The sequence below is a fragment of the Meleagris gallopavo genome, chromosome Z (assembly GCF_905368555.1).
Source record: "Meleagris gallopavo chromosome Z, MGAL_WU_HG_1.1, whole genome shotgun sequence".
Lineage (NCBI taxonomy): Eukaryota > Metazoa > Chordata > Aves > Galliformes > Phasianidae > Meleagris > Meleagris gallopavo.
In genome coordinates this window covers 25,264,590-25,282,112 of record NC_139435.1, presented here as the reverse complement: position 1 = coordinate 25,282,112, position 17,523 = coordinate 25,264,590, and the positions used below count along the sequence as shown (strand labels likewise).

General features: G+C 37.4%; 2 protein-coding genes across 6 annotated transcripts in view; both read left to right on the top strand.

Annotated features, from left to right (window-relative positions):
* TNPO1 (transportin 1) overlaps positions 1-7,203 on the top strand; it is an 81,615-nt gene extending 74,412 nt beyond the window's left edge. For both annotated transcript variants that reach the window (XM_085212590.1, XM_085212591.1), the window contains exons 24-25: positions 202-344; positions 1,779-7,203. In XM_085212590.1, the coding sequence (XP_085068716.1) occupies positions 202-309 (108 nt within the window). In that variant the 3' untranslated portion in view covers positions 310-344; positions 1,779-7,203. The remainder of the gene's footprint in view (positions 1-201; positions 345-1,778) is intronic.
* Positions 7,204-16,054: 8,851 nt separating this feature from the next.
* FCHO2 (FCH and mu domain containing endocytic adaptor 2) overlaps positions 16,055-17,523 on the top strand; it is a 92,029-nt gene continuing 90,560 nt past the window's right edge. For 2 of the 4 annotated variants that reach the window (XM_085212616.1, XM_085212615.1), the window contains exon 1: positions 16,055-16,222. In XM_085212616.1, coding sequence (XP_085068742.1) covers positions 16,190-16,222 — 33 coding nt within the window. In that variant the 5' untranslated portion in view covers positions 16,055-16,189. The remainder of the gene's footprint in view (positions 16,223-17,523) is intronic. The other 2 variants (XM_085212618.1, XM_085212617.1) reach the window with 1 other exon arrangement.

Below are 17,523 nucleotides of genomic sequence, written 5' to 3'. Positions count from 1 at the left end.
TCTGTACATTACGTAACAGATCCTTTTTTTTTTTTTTCTTTTAAGGAAGGCATTAAATATTACAGGAAATCTAGTTAATGGGACAGTTCAGCTATACAACTGAGAATCTAGAGGATTGAAGGCTATTACATATATTGCTTGTATGATGATCTTGTGTCTTCTGTTCATTGATTACTTTTACTTACCTCTCATTGCTTTTAGATTCTTCATGGGTTTAAAAATCAAGTTGGAGATGAGAATTGGAGGCGTTTCTCAGACCAGTTTCCTCTTCCTTTAAAAGAGCGCCTTGCAGCTTACTATGGAGTTTAACCTCGTGCATTGTAGCTGCAGTCCCATAATTAGAGGTAAACACATGAATCTTCCTTTCAAAATAGTTGTATTGTGTACTTTCTTCTTATTTCTGCCTTATGAAAATATTAGTGGACTAGATTAAAGTTTTGAGATGAGCTCTATCAGATATCTTCTGAGAAAAAGAAAGGGGTAATGTTGAACCAAAATCCTGGTAGCTATAGCAAAAGTGATTGTCTTTCTATGGAACAGTATAGAGTATACTTGGTCATGTATCAAGGTTAGAAGACTAAGTGTAATTGTATCTGTTCACGTTTGATAAGCCAAGTAATAAGTGTGTTCCAAAGGCAGCATACTAGATACAGGCTCCATGTGTGTCTTATGGGTTAGGGGATAACAGATGTAATACAAGGTGAATATTTCTCTAGGACAAGAAAATAAGTTTAAGATACTTTATCCATGTGAAATCCAACACATTCCTATGTACATGTTGGATGGTTTTGGCACTTAGTCAAGGATATTACAACACTCTCCACCTCTGCTGTTTGTAGAGGTTGATGTTTTGAGAAGGCTGATGTGTAGAATGATGTAGAATGACTATAGTGTACCACTTTGCTCTGTATACTTTCTGTGCAGACTGTATAAACAAAGCACCTGTGTATAAAGTAGTGTGATGCTGTGAAGAATTTATTATACTACCCAGAAAAGAAAGCAGGTTAATTTCGTTCATTGAGTCATTGTATAAATGTGGTAATTGCTCTAGAATATTTGCACAGAAATATAGGAGTGTATCACGTAATTCAGTTGTATTGTTGAATGAACATCCATTTAAAAATCAGTCTAATGTTTTTCAAAGTTGGTGGCATAATAAATTTTCTTTGAATTGCATATTTCATGTGAACAATTGATTAAAAATAAACAAACTTCAAACACTAATCAATGAGGGCACTTTAGTTTTGATATACAGTTGATTTTTTTTTTTCTTCCTTCTAATGAAGTAGAAGTATAATGCCAAATTGAAAAAAAAAAATAAAAAAAATCTCAGTTACTCCCCATTTCTGTTGAGGAGGCAATATGGCTATCCTGTTGAATCTACCTAAAAGTGAAATTGTTATATTAGTAGAAGGTAAGTTTAATATCCTGAACATCATGACTGCCTCATAATTTTGTACTGAAAGGGCAAAATCTTTTTGAAGTACATATAGCTGTTTTCATCTTAAATCTAAGCTTAGATGCAATATTGGAAATGTCATTGTAGCTTTAAAGCATACATTGTTGTAAGGAATAATAGTCTTCCTGTTAAAAATTGACTCTTTGGTTAAGCAGACTTATAAAGGAAACATCTAGATACAAATTCACTTTTAAGCTTAGATTAGCACCTACTGCTTAAAAAAAAAAAAAAAAAAAAAAAAGGCTATTTTTTTATGCACAGGTCTGTCATTCAAATTTCAAAGTAAGGTTTGACTACGCCTTTATCTTTTCCTTTACAGGTCCTTCAGTCTGGGAGACTATGAGGGAGCCTCTGCACCCAGGGAAAATGTTACCCTTTACTGGGGGGAAGGGTAAACCAGTAGGGAATACAGTACAATCCCAACCCTACTGGGAGGGGCGGGAGGGAGGTGTTGCCGTCACTGTATTAAGTCGATGTTGGGAAATGTTTTAACATCTGGAGCCTTTGTGGGTGGAAATCTGTCTCCTATTACAACTCTGCACTGGATGTGAAGAAGAAAAAAAAGAATCTTTTCACAAAACAGCACATTCTGGAATATTGTGGGGATTTGTACCAAAATAAGAACCATATAATTGAACCATAGGGATACGTAAAGAGGAAAACTATTTTGCGCACAATAAAGGAAACCTAAGAATGGGGGTCACAAACAGTAAAAGGCTTTCTTTTTTTCTTTTTTTCTTCTTTTTTTTTTTTTTCTTTTTTTTTTTTTTTTAGTAAGGATTTTCTACGTTATTTCATCCTGCTTGATGAGATTCCTAGGAATTTGCATGTTAATGAAGAACTACACAAATGAAGTTAGTACAGTTAAAATGCAGCTTGTGTTTGCATTAGGAACAGGCACTTGCAGTAGATGATATAGAAACACCAATTAATTAGGGTTAACTTAGGCAAAATGAAGCAACCTGCAAGCTGCCAAATGAGTCACTCCTTTCATTTTTGGGATAAAGGGAGGGACACTTCAAAGGAGAGATTGACATCTTAATTTTTACATTAAGAAGAATTTAAGGTAGCGGATATGATTTGATTATTGTACTTCATTAGATTTAATTTCTAGAGTAAGGCATTATTCTTAACGTGCAGTTTAAGGTTCAGGCATGCGTTCTGGCTCATAGTGATCAGAAGTAATTTAAATTAGTGGGGAAGTAGCATGCTTGCATCACATAGAGTGAAATTGGTATACATTTACCTATGTTGCGCCAGTTTTGTGTTGCAGTTTACCAATTCAGTATAGCCCTGCATTTAAAGTTCCTTTTCTAAGATTCTGTGGATTTTGTTTTTATTAAGAATATAGATATAAAGTACTGTAGTTAACAATTAGGCCTTGAAATATCTTTTAGGATCTGTTAAGAATAAGATTGATATTGTATTGTGTGTAACCTGCACAATGTGGAAAGCTGATATAGCTGTGCAAAATACTTGCCTCTGTGCTGTCAGTGTGATGTGCTTTCTGCATGGTTATATACTAGTGACTTTATCAGAATCTCTGAAAATGAGTTACATGGTAAGACCTGTTAAAGGCTGCATAAATGTTAGTTGGCACGTAAAGACAGTTGTAGAAGTTGATGACATGATTGCTATATTTGTGTTTATTCCCACTCAACATATTATCTTCTATGCTTTCTTTTTGTTCAAAGCATGATCTTAATGAGATGTTTAAGTTAATGGATGTAATAATGCAGGGTATCTACACTGTATCGGCGCATGTTGGTGGCCCTTTGTGATGTAGTTAAATGCACAAGGGTGCAAGTTTAAAGCTACAGAGTGAAAGTTGGTTTGGATCCTCTTCATTTCATTTGTTTAGCTTTTCTGTTGTGTTTTTTTTTTTTTTTTTTCCTCTACTTACATGTATTCCTGTGAATAAATCCTTGTTAAGTTAACCCTTTACTTTTCCTTCCATGTGTATTTTCTTATGTACTGTGAATGTGAAATTCTAACTGGTACACTTGATCTTGTGTCCATCTGAAAGTGGCAAGTCTTTATTAATTTAGATTGCCTACAGAGTATCCCATGATGATAAAGGAAAATGGAGAGATTTTTAACTCTGCTGGTCAGAGGTGAAGCCACACCTTTCCATTTTTCAAGTGCTGCATAATTAATCTGCAAAACAAAATTAAGCCATAACAGCCTTTTTATAGATTTAGTTTCTCACCTTTGCATTGCAGAATGGATACTGGATAACAGGTTTTTTTTCTTTTGTTTTGATTTTTTTTGTTGTTGTTCTTTTTTAAAAATTGCTCTTCTTTGCATGGTTCTATTCTCTGAGTGCTGAATGATTTAGCTATTGCACTGAAGCTTGAGCTGTGTGAGTGTGAACTTAAAAATTATGTTTAGAGAGAATTTTTTTTTTAATGCATGATAGCATGAACATTTTACATGCACCTCTACCCCCCACTTTGTTCTTCTTACGCTTGAAGTTCAGACATGTACTGTATGAACTACATTCAATGATGCTAGTACGTAGTATTTTTTGCAAAATTGCATGTGATAAATTGCTTTCAAATTACATTGCTAAATACTAAATACTAAATTTAGCAAATACTAAATTTCTTCTGAACTAATAACTGAAGTAAATTAGAAATAGTTTTAGTCACTGAAAACAATTAAAAACCCAATTCTAGAAGAATAATTTAATAAGATGGTATATTATTTTAGACCCAAACTTGCTTTAATTTTGAATGTGTTTAAGCATTAGGTACGAATTTCAGAGAAATGGCATTAAAAATTTCATAAAATAAAAAACAATTAAGTAATATATAGCCTTACAACTAGAATCTGAGTTTAGTTAAACATTAAATTTAAGAAAGCCCCTTTAACCAAATAAAACCACCTCATCTCAAATTCATTTAGAATACCACTTTTGTACATACATATTTTAATAGGTATTTGTATAGATGTGAGCTGATCTGGCAGAACAGCAAGTAATTAAAATAAGACAGGAATTAACATTACTGGCAAAGTAGACTTTTGTATCAGTAAGTTTTTTCATGGTATGTTTAAAAGCAAGTAAACCATATTCCTTATGCATAATATAGTGCAGGAATTTGCAGAAGCCATTTAAGGTATAATGGAAGGTAAGAAAAGTTCCAAATCTGCATTAACAGTTATAATTCCATTACTGCATCATGGGATATATAAAAAGCATCTTAATTCTTGTGGTGTAGTCTTGACAGTTTTTGAATGTTGACTGAATGTTTATACTGGTAGAATTGTGAGTTTGTCTTTGTTACATTCCAGTGTTTTCTGCCTCTTGGCATGCTAAAAGCACGGCTTACTTCATTTGCTCCTTACACACTGAATAAAGTGCTGTTAGTGTGCTAAACTACAGAAATAGCCGCTGCTAAGTAATGGTGTAGATTTTCTACTTGAATATTTTTGTTGTAGAAACCTCAGGAGGTCAGTGTTTACTGTTTTTATATATGCCTTTCTCCTGTTTTGAGTTTCCCTTTTTGAAGGATTCTAAGAATGAACAAAAGCTGCTGATCAACCTAAGTTGGTAACAGAAAGTATATTTAAAATCCTTATAAAAGCATCTTTTTGGCAGTTCTAAATTGATATTAAATTATTCTTAAGTAAAGTTCAATTCCAAATTTGTTTCATTACACATTCAGGAAACTGCTCTTTTCATTTAGGAAAAAAAAAAAAAAAAAAAAAAAAAATGATTATAATAGTTCATTTTGACCAGTGCAAGCAAAAATAATCAATTTTGTAATTTTTTTCCAAAGCTTGATTATTTTCTAAATAAATGAATATGTATATATTTAAATTGTAATGAGCTGATTCTTACGCTTTAGTTTATTGCTCGTTAATGCTCGTACTCAGAAGATACACTTCTAGGAGAATGGGTTTAAAATTTATAATCATAATTTTTTAAAGTTACAAAGTAGCATAAATTTTGTAACTAACAATATTGATACACTGTGATTTTTTTTTTGTTTGTTTTGTTAGGACTTTTATGTTAGCATCAATCTTAATTAAACTGCATATATTGTATAATAGTAAAATGTATATTTTAAAACTTCAAGTGGCTTTCCTCAAGCGAAACTCATTGCTACTTAGGAACACTCAAATACTAGCTTTATCTCAGGTGAATACTCTTGTACCCTTTTTGTTCAGAACACATGCTTATAAAAATGTGTCTTAATTATATCAGTTCATGTATTTCATGGTAGGCAGCTTCTCTGTCTTAAACTCACTCTAAATTAACCTTCTACTGTGGGACAATAATGACTTTTGCTTCACCTATTTTATTCATATTGAATGTATTAACAGTAAAGGTGCAAAAACATTCTTCCCTTGAGGAGAATGCATCCATATTCGAACAACTGAAATATTTCTTAAAAAAAATGCTTGAAATGCAACATCGTATTGGAAATCTTTTGTTTCAGATTTTGTCAAGAAAAGAATTTGCAATTTAACACTAATTGCTTCAGTACTTCCATGGGGATAATAGATGCATAAAGCTTCTATATAGGGTCTGAAGAGTAACTTTTTATCTCAGATAAAGGTTAAGCTCAGCAGTGAAATGACTGCCATAAATTAAAAAATAAGAAAAATAAAAAGTCTTGCAGTTATCTCACATAGATGCTGATGTAACTTGCATATGTATTTGTTATATATTACATAAATACTTCCAGTAACCTCATCTTGAGTAAATGAAGCTTGATCAGTAGCTGTGTATTGCACTCACCTATGCATTCTCCAGATGACTTGCATCCATCAGTCTAGTAGGTGTTCTTCTCCAATAGAAGCTGTTTTTTGTCTGTCACTGATGCTTGTTCTTTGCACTTACGGTTGGAGCAAGCCAGTTTTACATTATTTTAAATGGGGAAACTCTGAGGTGAGTACTCTTGTTGCTTGCCTTACGGAGTATATTCTGTTAAAATAATAAGGATGCTTACTCACTTGAATGTATGTATGTGAGGGAAGTTAAAATGGCTCTATAAAATATGTATCCCTTTGTGGTGTTACAGTATACTTTTTAAGTAAGCCAAATCCACATCTCTAAGAATTCAGCACTTATAGTATCATTTTTCTATAATCAATTCTATTGTGCTACTTTCACCTTAGGTATCTCTTTACTTACGTTAGGTGAGAAACAAAACAGAGAAGGCCTGGGTGATTTTTTATGGGGATATTTAAAAATATTAGTATAAGTAGGTATATTTGGCTGGTGAAGTCTCTAATGTAATATTATCTTTTTTTCGTGGGAATAGATAGGTAGGTATGTTGTATGCTGTCTGACTTACTAATACTAAACACTTCCAAAATTTTAAATTGGATGCAGTATATGAACAGTTTAAAGTGAAAGATGACTGAATCTTTCTGCTGACAACTTAGGTTGTATGTTTTGCTTGAAAGCTTTAAATCTGATGTTTCTGTATCAGCCACAATGTTGGAATGTTTCCTTCAAACATATCCTGCAACTTCTCAAACTGTACTAAATTGAGTGATCTTTCTTGAAGTCTGCCTCTGTGCTAACAAAACTTCATTTTGAATAGAATATGGTTTTAATTTTTGATAAGCTGCTGAATTTTAAAGAGTTTTTGGGGCCACCAAATATTTTGGATCATGCAGAGAATATATATTGTACTGTAGTAATTTTGTATTTACGTTTGTATGATGTGACATAATAGATGTGAATGTTAATCACTGCTTGACTATGTTAATAAAGTTCTTTAAATATAGATCTTGCATTCCAATTTTTAATGAAAAATGAAAATTTTGCGTTTTGTTTTATATTTCCTGGGCCATAAGTGCACTCTTTCAGTTGAGATATGTTAGTTCTGAAATTTGTTCTTTAATTAGGTGGATTTTCAGTTTATCCAATCTTTTCAATAAGTTTTGGTCAGTTCAGTTTAAATGCTTCATGCTGCCTAGGGGCCGATCAGAGCAGACATAAGAGGTTTACCTGCTTGAATTAGTCTCTTTTGGGTCATAAGAGTTAACTGCTTTACTGCTGAGAAATTATGTGATGAATTCACTTTTATTTGAAATAGCAGATGTTCAGGAAGGGAGTGGGGGGCAGGATAGATTTTATGACTAATTGTTATCAATAATCTGAATAAAAATAGCAGAAAAGTGAAAATTAATAAAAGTTAATCAAGACTTTCAACCAAACCTTGCAGTGGATTTAATCTAATTTGTCTAGCTCTTATAGGAATGTCATCATGCAAACAATTTAAAGATCTGGTCATCCATATCTATAACTTCTCGGTACAAGAATATAAAAACAAAGCGTAAGACTAATGGTGATATCTAGTGGGGCAAAATCCATATAGGTTGATTTGAACAACTCATGCTCAATATTTCACACTTTACATATTGACAACTTGATTATGCATGGTTAGCACCAACAGCTTTGATAGTGTAATGATTAAATTCAATAAAATAGGTAGTCTTGACATTAAAAAAAATAGCTGAATATGTAGAAATTAATTTCAATTAAAATTCTGTTTAACATACAGGTGTAGATTTCTGCCTCAAAGAGAGAAGAAAGCCATGGAATAGCTATTAACAGCAGTGTTAGTGTCCAGTTCATTAGAGAGGTGAATTCGTCCCAGCTGTAAGATCTGATGCACTTAGGACTTCACTGAGTGGGTGTGACAGAGGAGTGTTTCCTTTCAAATAGCCCCTCCTCTCCTTTTGTTATAGGGTACCTCTGGTTGAACCCTGCTTGTCGTCAAGGGTACACACACTAAGTATTTAGCTCCATTGACTCAGAGCCTGATGTTTAGCTGTGGCCTCTAATTTTGAGTCTGGGCTTAATGACTATTTTGCACATACAAGAGATGATTAAGTACTAGCATCTTGAATAGAAGAAATGGCTATGTTTGCAGTCGGATTGCAAGAGTGCAAAGGATTTTCCTTTTACCATCTGTCATGCCATTCCTCTTTTTTTTAAGTGAAAAATAAAGCATTTCAATCGGAATATTTTGTTCATAAAATATTATCTCATGTTCACAGAATGGATGTTATTAGCTTCTGTTATCCCAGCACGACTCAGAATGAAGCATGCTGCTTATATATATACTAACACGTAAAGCCCATTTCTTTCAGAGGCATTTGCCCTTGTTCTACATAAAAAGAGCAATATCTATCTCTGAAACCTTCCAAAAGACTCTGAAATATTGATCTGTATGCTGGTAGACTTGATGCTTTTTTCACTGATCAGTCTACTTTAAGGAAAATAGATGTAATTACACTGCATGCTTATTTTAGTATGTATAAATGAAAACATACGAGGATTCACTTTAGAATCACGCAGCCTTGAGGGGTTTTTGTTTGCCTTTTTGGTTGGTTGGATTTTGTTTGTTTTTGCTAGGCTTACATTAGAACTGTGAAAGTGAACACTTCAGCATTCTGTTTTGTAGCTTCACGTACAAATAATTTTTTCAAATCTTAGTTGACATGTTTTATTTCCGTATTTTAAATATGAAAGTGCTATGTTGACAATCTTTTTGACTTTTTCCTGTTGCCCCCTGCTAAGAGGGGATAGTTGTAAATTTTCACTACCGAACTTTAGCCTTCCACTTTGCTTCCAGCATACGTTAACTTGAATGTGTAACTATTGCATTAATACTGTCATTAAGTTCTATTTATTTAGCTGTTCATTATTCCAGTCTGCTCCCCCAGAACTTACTGCAGATGCCAATTATATTACTGTACACAATGAGAAGCAGTGGCATTGAGTTAACCTTTTTATCTTGAAATGATTGTTACGGAATGTCCAATGTGTTAAACAAACTCAATTCAATGTTTTGTCAATATACTTACAGACTTACATTCACATTGGCTTATTTAGATGATTCTGTGTCTTTCAGATAATGAAACTGAAGGATTCCTCAGTTTCAAAACTCAGAATGCGACCTTTAAATTGGAAAATATTTAATTTAAATTTTATGACTCTGAGCTTTTCTGTGTTTTCCTTTCTAGAAATGCATCTTGACACAAGACATCTTGTATTGCCCTCTTTTAACTTGATGGTATCTGAAAAGAAAATTGAAGTCATTTTTCATATTTCTGGTCATTTTCAATATGGAATATGCTTGCTGGAATAAACATTTTGGATCTGTATCCAAAATAATCCCAGGTCTGTAAAGACCTACACCTTATAACATCAGAAGTACTTAGGAAGAGCAGATGAACTACCTGACTAAACAAGAATTCAAGTGTTTCTTTTGATTCTTTACATGCCTTAGCACAAGAAAGCTGTGTTGCTTTCTCTAGCACTCTTCCTAAGAGAAATAGCCAGTGTTCGTTTTCCTTATTCTCTTGACTTCTGAAAGCTTTATACATTAAAACTGTTGTCTTAGGTAAAAACCATATAAAAGCTGGAACCTTGTACCACATCTCTCACTTTCTGCAAGCATTCATTCAGCTGTGTTTCTCAGTCTGTGAAATGGCAGTATTTAGAAGAGGTGTGGGGAGATCTGAAGAGGCCAGAAGCAAGTAATTGGCCACTGGTATAACTCAGAGCTTTGTCTAATTACGAGGCATCTCGCAGATGCTCTCAAGCAAACACACCAAAAAGCCCCTTCATAATCTTAATTTTAAAAATGACAACAGGATGTGTCATCTCCACACACGTGTGGAGACAGGAGGCCCTGTAAATTATCACTAATACCCGTCTGCATGTACTCATAAACATTTATGCTTTAGGATTTTTAATCGACGAGTTAAGAACACTATGAAGTTCAAGTCAGTTTTCCAACTGATGAAGTTGGTACTTTCCATTAGTAGATGCTGAGATGTCTGTGGATGCTGTAAAACAATCAAGGGCTAAATTTTCACATAGCATGATTTCATCCTAAACACAACCTGTTTACTGCCTATCCTGCCCACTGCTCAGATTTTTAGCATGTAGCCCTACTTCAGTACCTGTACTTGTTTATTTTTACCTCTTTCACAGCATTCTCAATGACTGGACAGCAAAAAATCTCAGTCCAGATTAATATTTTTTTATTATTTCATTTACTGTACTTCATGAATCTCATCCCTGAGACTTTACATTTCCTGTTTTGTTAGCGCAGTAATAATTATGGGCTATCTTTTCTACTTCTGCTGTATTTCATAATCAAATTGGAAAAGATCTTTGACTTGAAGATTGCAGCTTGCTTATGTGTAGGTGCAATAGAGATTTTGGTATGAAGTGAGGTAAAGCAGAACTTGATCCACTACGTACTTCAGATTTGTTTGCTTTACATTTAATTCAGATCTTCTAAACAATTAAGTCGTCTTTTCATTTAGGTCATTTTTCATTGGATTGCAAGCTGCTCCAAGTTCACTGATTAACGTATTTTTCCAGGTAAGTCCTTAGAAAGTATGCATGCAATATCACGTACTTGACAGTGTCACAGCATAGTAGTTCATCATGTTATTGCCCAGCACTGCAGAGAGTTAGATGAGAAAACTCAGGATGGTGAATCTCTAGTAATGCATCTTTTAGTATATTAGAATTCACTCAAAACTTTTCATTCAGGGCTAAAGACTTCTTGGAGAGCGTCAAAATGAAGTTTACAGCCTTTGAACTGCAGCTTATTAGTTACTGGTGTTAAATTATGCTTCCGTCAGATTTAGCTGATCTGATGAAACAGGATTTTGGCAATGCAAGCGGAAGACTAATAAAGGTGGAGTATTGGTACTCAGTTACTCACTCTGAAACAATGCTGTTGGGTTCATAATTCAAGTAATTGAAGTAATGAATGGGATGCGATCAAGCGTGGTGACTAAATCAATAGAGGTGCGCTTTTAAGTATACAGTGAGTCGGATGATGCAGCCTAATGGAATACATCATTCCAGTGATGCTGAAAACAGTGCAGTTGAAGCTTGGTAGTGAATGGTTCAACAGAGTAGAAAAAGTCATTATTAGATCTGAAAGAGCCATTGCCACAAGTTGGAAAAAAACAAACTAACATTCAGCTGATTTCTTATTGTAATAAATGTGATTATCTATAGCTCTGTATGCACAACTCTTGTTAAGTTCAGAAATAATAGAAACATCCATTCTGCCCAGAACTGAAATCTGTGCCATAATCTCACCTTGATTGCTCATCAGAGGAGAACTTCAGTTCATGCATATGTTTCAGAAAAGGACTGGGTATATGTTAAGACCAAGAATTTCCAGTACTTTTTGAGTAACTTACCACTGGCCAGATCTTTTTTTAAGTTTTTAAGTTTTTCTAGCTTTTATTATTGTCCATGAAATTTCACTGCGGTTTTTGAACTAAAACAAACAAACAAAAAAACAAACAAACTAACAAACAAACAAGCAAAAACAGGCTGCAATAAATCTCTATCAGTTAGGTCATAAGCAAGTGAATTATTAAGCTTTCAGGTAATGTCTGCAGCCAGCCAGGTACAACTGTGTGGTTAGAATATAGTCCCGCTGATTTTTAAATCCTACAACATAACTTAATCCTTACCACAGTTAAGTGATCCATGAAGGAGATTTTCCTAGCAATTCACTGTCTTCCTCATTCCTCATCCATTGTTCTCCACTACAGTGGTAAAAAAAAAAAAACAAAAAAAAACCACTAGTGTTTTCATATCTCCTTCTGGTGCTCATATCCTTTTGTAATCTGTCTGAACTCACAGTGTAAATTCTTGTTTCTTATGAAGATCCTTTGTGGAATATTTTTAGGAAAGAAAAGCAAATGCATTCCAAAGGTGTATTTCAATCTGGTATGTATTTGACTGGGATAAGATAACTCCATCTTCACTTTCTCTTTAAATAGTAGCACAGTGTGAGATTATGTATAATACCTGTATTGGTTTCTTAGTAATTTTTAATGTGCAAACACTAAAATATCAGCTATCTCTTTGGTATTTCATTATGACATTAAGTAATGTAACAATTGCCTAATTTAATTCTAGTTATTTGGTTTCTTCATTCTGTTTTCATCTTCACTTGTAGGTTCATGTACCAAGGGTATACCCAATAATTGCATGCAGTTATTCTGGCTTCATAATCCAGTTATTCTGGAATTCATAATCTATTTTCAAATGGCTTACACATAAAGCAAATTAACTTAGTTTCCGTGGTAGAACGCAATACATAACTGATATTAAAGTCATTAGTCTAGATGCACCATAGCTTTCATATTGTATTTTGGAAGTTCTTCCAATAAACCTTATCTATTATACTATGTTTTCTCAGATAATCTGTAGTCCTTAAAAAGACCATATAAAATAGTTAGCATTAACACACAAAAAATCAGAAGATGGAAATACAAAAGGATAGGTAAATTGAGATCAAGAAAGCAATCTGTGGAATCACAGATGCTTCTCTGAGAGAGGAACTATAAGCTGAAGACCTGCTTTCACATGTATGTAACCTACATTAATGCCAAATGGTATTGTTTTATAAAAGTGAGGATTGTATGAATGAAAAATAACTATTCATAGTATCTTAAAATCACCAAGGTTGGAAAAGACCTCTAAGGTCATCCAGTCCAGCCATCTACCTACCACCACCATTTCCCCACTAAACCATGTTCCTCAGTACCACATCTAAACATTTCTTGAACACCTCCAGTGATGTTGATTCCACCATCTCCCTGGGCAGTTTGTACAAGGGCCTGACCACTCTTTCAGAGAAGAATTTTTCCTAATTGGATATTAGGAATATCCAATTATATAATATAACTGAATTTTCCCTGGTGCAACTTGAGGCCATTTCCTCTAGTCCTACTGCTACTTACTGCAGGAGAACCGACCAACCCCCATCTCGCACAGTCTCTCTCAGGTAGTTGTAGATAGGAAAAAGTTCTCCTGTGAGCCTCCTCTTCTCCAGACTAAACAATCCCAGTTCGCTCAGCTGCTCCTTGTAAGACTTGTGCTCCAGACCCCTCACCAGCTTTGTTGCCCTTCTCTGAACATGCTCCAGGGCCTTGACGTCTTTCTTGCAGTGAGGAGCTCAAAACTGAGCGCAATACTTGAGGTGCAGCTTCACCCGAGCTGAGTGCAGAAGGACAATTACTTCCCTGATCCAGCACTATTTGTGATACCAGCCGGGATGCTGTTGGCCTTCTTGGCCGCCTGTGCGTGCTGCTGGCTCATGTTCAGCCAAGTGTTGACCAGGCTTCCAACCACTCTGCCTCGAGCCTGTTGCATTGCCTGGGGTTGTTGTTCCCAAAGTGCAGGACCCAGCACTTGGTCTTGCTGAGCTTCACCCCATTGGCTTTAGTCTAGTAATCCAGCCTGTCCAGATCCCCATGATGGGCCACCTCGTAGCCAAGAAATCTGCTTGCCTCTTCATATTGTTATGGTACTTTAACCTTATGTAGATGACAAAAATGAGAAGGGAAGTGCTTTTTTAAACTCTGAACTATAAATACGTATATAATATTAATCCAGAAAATTACTTGAACCTTCCATGAGAGCTTGTGATAGTATGCAATGGGAATATTTGTTTTATTCTGCACTACTCATATAGTTACAGCTATCAGAATAGCATTCTTTTTTGTCCACTCCCATTATGCTATAAGAACAAAGGAACAATTGTACTGGGACAGCAGCTAACTAACCCAATATCCTTCCTTGGCAACCACTGTAAACCAATACCTAGGGAAGAGATAAGAACTATAAGCAATATTTTTGCAAAGTTTTTTTACAGGCTTTCAGAACTGAGTGACAGCATTAGGTTCAGTAGTCAGTAACCCACTATGAATTTCTCTGAGAAAGCTTGAAAATTTGTCCAGTTTCCTTGCAGAAAGATCTCAATAAATTGCCTCATTACTGAAACAGTGCATAAAATCTTCCCACCACCCCACTAAATGTGTTTTTATACCAAATTTGTAATTGAATTTGCAAGACGCTGACTGCTTACTTTTGCTAATAACTTTCTTGCTGCTAGGTATTGGGCAAGAAACTTGTCTGATAAACTGTAGAGTGACTGGATATTGACATGGTAGCACGAGCTAATTTTTCACTCACGTTCACAACATAATACTCAGCAGCTCATTAAGAAAAATAACAAAAAATCTTGGATTTCCTTATCCAGCCTTGTCTCTAAACAAGTAGTGTGTTTAACAGGCCTCAGCAAGCATTTTTTGAGAAATGCTACTGTAAATATACAATAAGAGACAAGATCTGCAAGTAAGTTGATAAATTTTGAAAACAGCCCTTTGTTGCTGTTAGAGCTCATTTTGTAATTTGTATATGGAGTTCAAGAGAAAGTTCACTTGTGAAGAAATCAATTTTGTTGTGGAGAATTTCAGTGTGCCTTAAGAACAGAAGCACTGATCTTGAACTTCAGCTTTATGAAAGTGGTCTTCTAGATAACTACCTATGCTGCAGGAAGCCTTGAAGTTTGGTCTAACGTTCTGCGTTTTACTTTTTGTTGTTGTTAATAATTTGTAAAAAGCACAGATAGATTTGATGCTTGTTGATAACAGATTGCTGCAGCACAGCAATAGTTGCTTTGCATCTTGCTGCAGCAATAGATAAGGAATTATTGTGTACCTTTGAAAATGTGGAAGATGAAGTCTCTTCTTAAAACTATAGATGGGAACCTGATTCTCCTTCCATCACAGCACAGTATGTATTCCTGTGAGAAGATACGTTCCATGGAAAAACAAAACCTTCAGCTCCGATCATGCAGCTTTTACTTCACTGCTTATCCCAGTACACATTCTTACAGATAGCAATGCACAGTGTAAAAAAAGAACTACATTCATATCTTTAGGCCAGGAACATCAAGGCAGCTTACTTCTATCAGCAGACACATGGTTTATCTTAATTGTAGCATATGCTACTTGTTTAGAATTACAGTGCACGTCCTTGGAACTATTATGAAGATATTTAGATCTAACAGCCTTGGGACTTCTGAACAAGTTTTGACTACAGAAAGGGTCTGGAGGTCTTCTGTCTTGGCACCGGCAGCTGTAGGAACTTTGCATGTACTGGAAGTACTGGATGCTGCTGGAAGGAGAAGCACTGAGCAGAGCTGTAGGGAGTGATGTATGAAAGCTGCAGTTACCAGGGGCGGTTACCTCAGTAAAAGGAGCTGAAATTTTGTAAGCTAGAATGAGTTGCAGCCACTTGTACAGACACAAGTGATACTAATTTAGGTGTCTTGTTTGCCCTCGTGTGTTTTTTCTCCCTCCTAATTAAAGCCTGTGTTTCTATAATCTTCTGCACTATGTTTTTCCTAACCATTTGGATTTGATGGAGGTCTTTAATCAGCAGAAAGACTTCAAAAAAAGACTATCCACGGTGTTGCGGATGCATCGGCTCCTGAGCAAGCTCAGGGTTCGGCTGTATTTTTGGACAGAAGGCAGTAAGACGCGGGCGGGACCACAGGTAGCCGGGACGGAGCACCGCAGGCGCGCCGCCTGACAGCACGGGTGCGGTCACCGCCCCCGCTCGAGGCCTCGCAGCGTTTCGCTACGCTCCCAACGCCGCCCCGAGGCGCCACTTTACCCCGCACGAGCCCAACCGCCGCAACGTTTATCCGACGCCGCGTTCCGCGCATGCCCGCCCCATCCCGGGCGCGGTCCTCGGCCCGCCTCGCCCCCGCGCGTGCGCGGTGGGGCGGTTGGCGCCGTGCGGAGGGAGGCGGAGCGCCGTGACGGGAAGGGCGGTGCGTGGCGGCGGCGCCTGCTTCCTCCGTCGCGTCTCGGCGGTTGGGGCCGGGCCGGGCGAGCTGCGGCCGGGACGGCGACGGCGGGATGATGATGGCGTACTTCGCGGAGAGCTTCTGGGTAGGGAAGCGCCGCGAACCGTTCCCGCGGCGAAGCGGGTGGGCTCGGCGGGGGGCGGGCGAGGTGGCGGCCGCCGCCGCCGCGGCTGGCTGGGCTGTGGGGCTGCCCCGGGGACGGTGGTCGGGCCTGGCGAGCGGGCCGGGCGCGGGGGAGGCGGGTACCGGCGGGCGGCGCCGAGCCTTGCCGAGCTCCTCCTCGCACCGCGCTCGGGGGCTCCCAGGCGGGGCCGGGGAGGCGCCGTGCGGGAGACCCCGGACCGCGGCCCCGGCTCCGGCGTCAGTCCTCGCCGGCGGTCCCGGACAATGCCCGCGCCTCCGTCCGCCTTTGTACCGGCGTGTCCGGAGGGTCGGCGGGCGGCCCTGTGCGTGACACGGTTTGTCGTTCTGCTCCGTCTGTGTACTTAGGGCTATGGGTGCGTTTCCGTGGGGAAAACGCGGAGAAAGCATTAAACGCTGAGTTGGGATTGTTGCTGAGCCCTTCTTCCTAGCTCGGTCAATCCGAAGTCGTTGTGGAACGGGTCTGAAACATCGCAGCCGCCGTTCCCGTAAGCCGTCAGCCTGCTGATGGAGCTGCTGCTCGGCTGCCCATCGGATTTTACCGTGCGTCTCTGCTGACGATCGGGAGAAACCTAACAGCAAACGTTTGTCGAGACAAAAAAGAAAAAAAGAAAAAAAAGTCTTGTAGATCCATCTGGTTCTGCATAAACAATGGTTGTTCTTAGCGTTTGGAGAATGCTGACTTCACGAAGCGTACGCTGCGTGGAAATAAAACAGAGCTGCAGCCTGGTCCCGTGTTCTGTTCGCAGTGTTGTTTAATTCTGACTCTAAAGTTTTGCTTTGTGCAGGATATTAAAAGTCAGTGAAGCGATCCACGATATGCTTTCTTGGTACACAAGTGTTTTAGATTTGAAGTTTTGGTGTGGGAGATAAATGTTAAACAAATATGTGGCGTATTTTTATCTTGGGTAAAAGTAATGTTCAAGTTAATGTAAAAAGTTAACTTTTCATTTGAAAAGCCAGCATTTCCTCTTGAGAATAAACCACATGTTTTTATTCTGTTCTCTCCACTGAAATAAAATATACGCTATGAATTTTTTAATCTTTTAACTGTTTCGTTGGCAATGGTTCACCTTGGCAGTAAGCAGGTGTGTTAAACCAGTGAAGACAGTGCCGTTCTAATACATTCCTTTTCTCTTTGTACCTTTGCGCATGCTGCCAACAAACACAAGGCAGGTGACACCTGCTAGAAGTTTTGCCTTCTCCGTTTGCCTTATGAAGCCTCTGCCTGCCTTACAGCGCTGG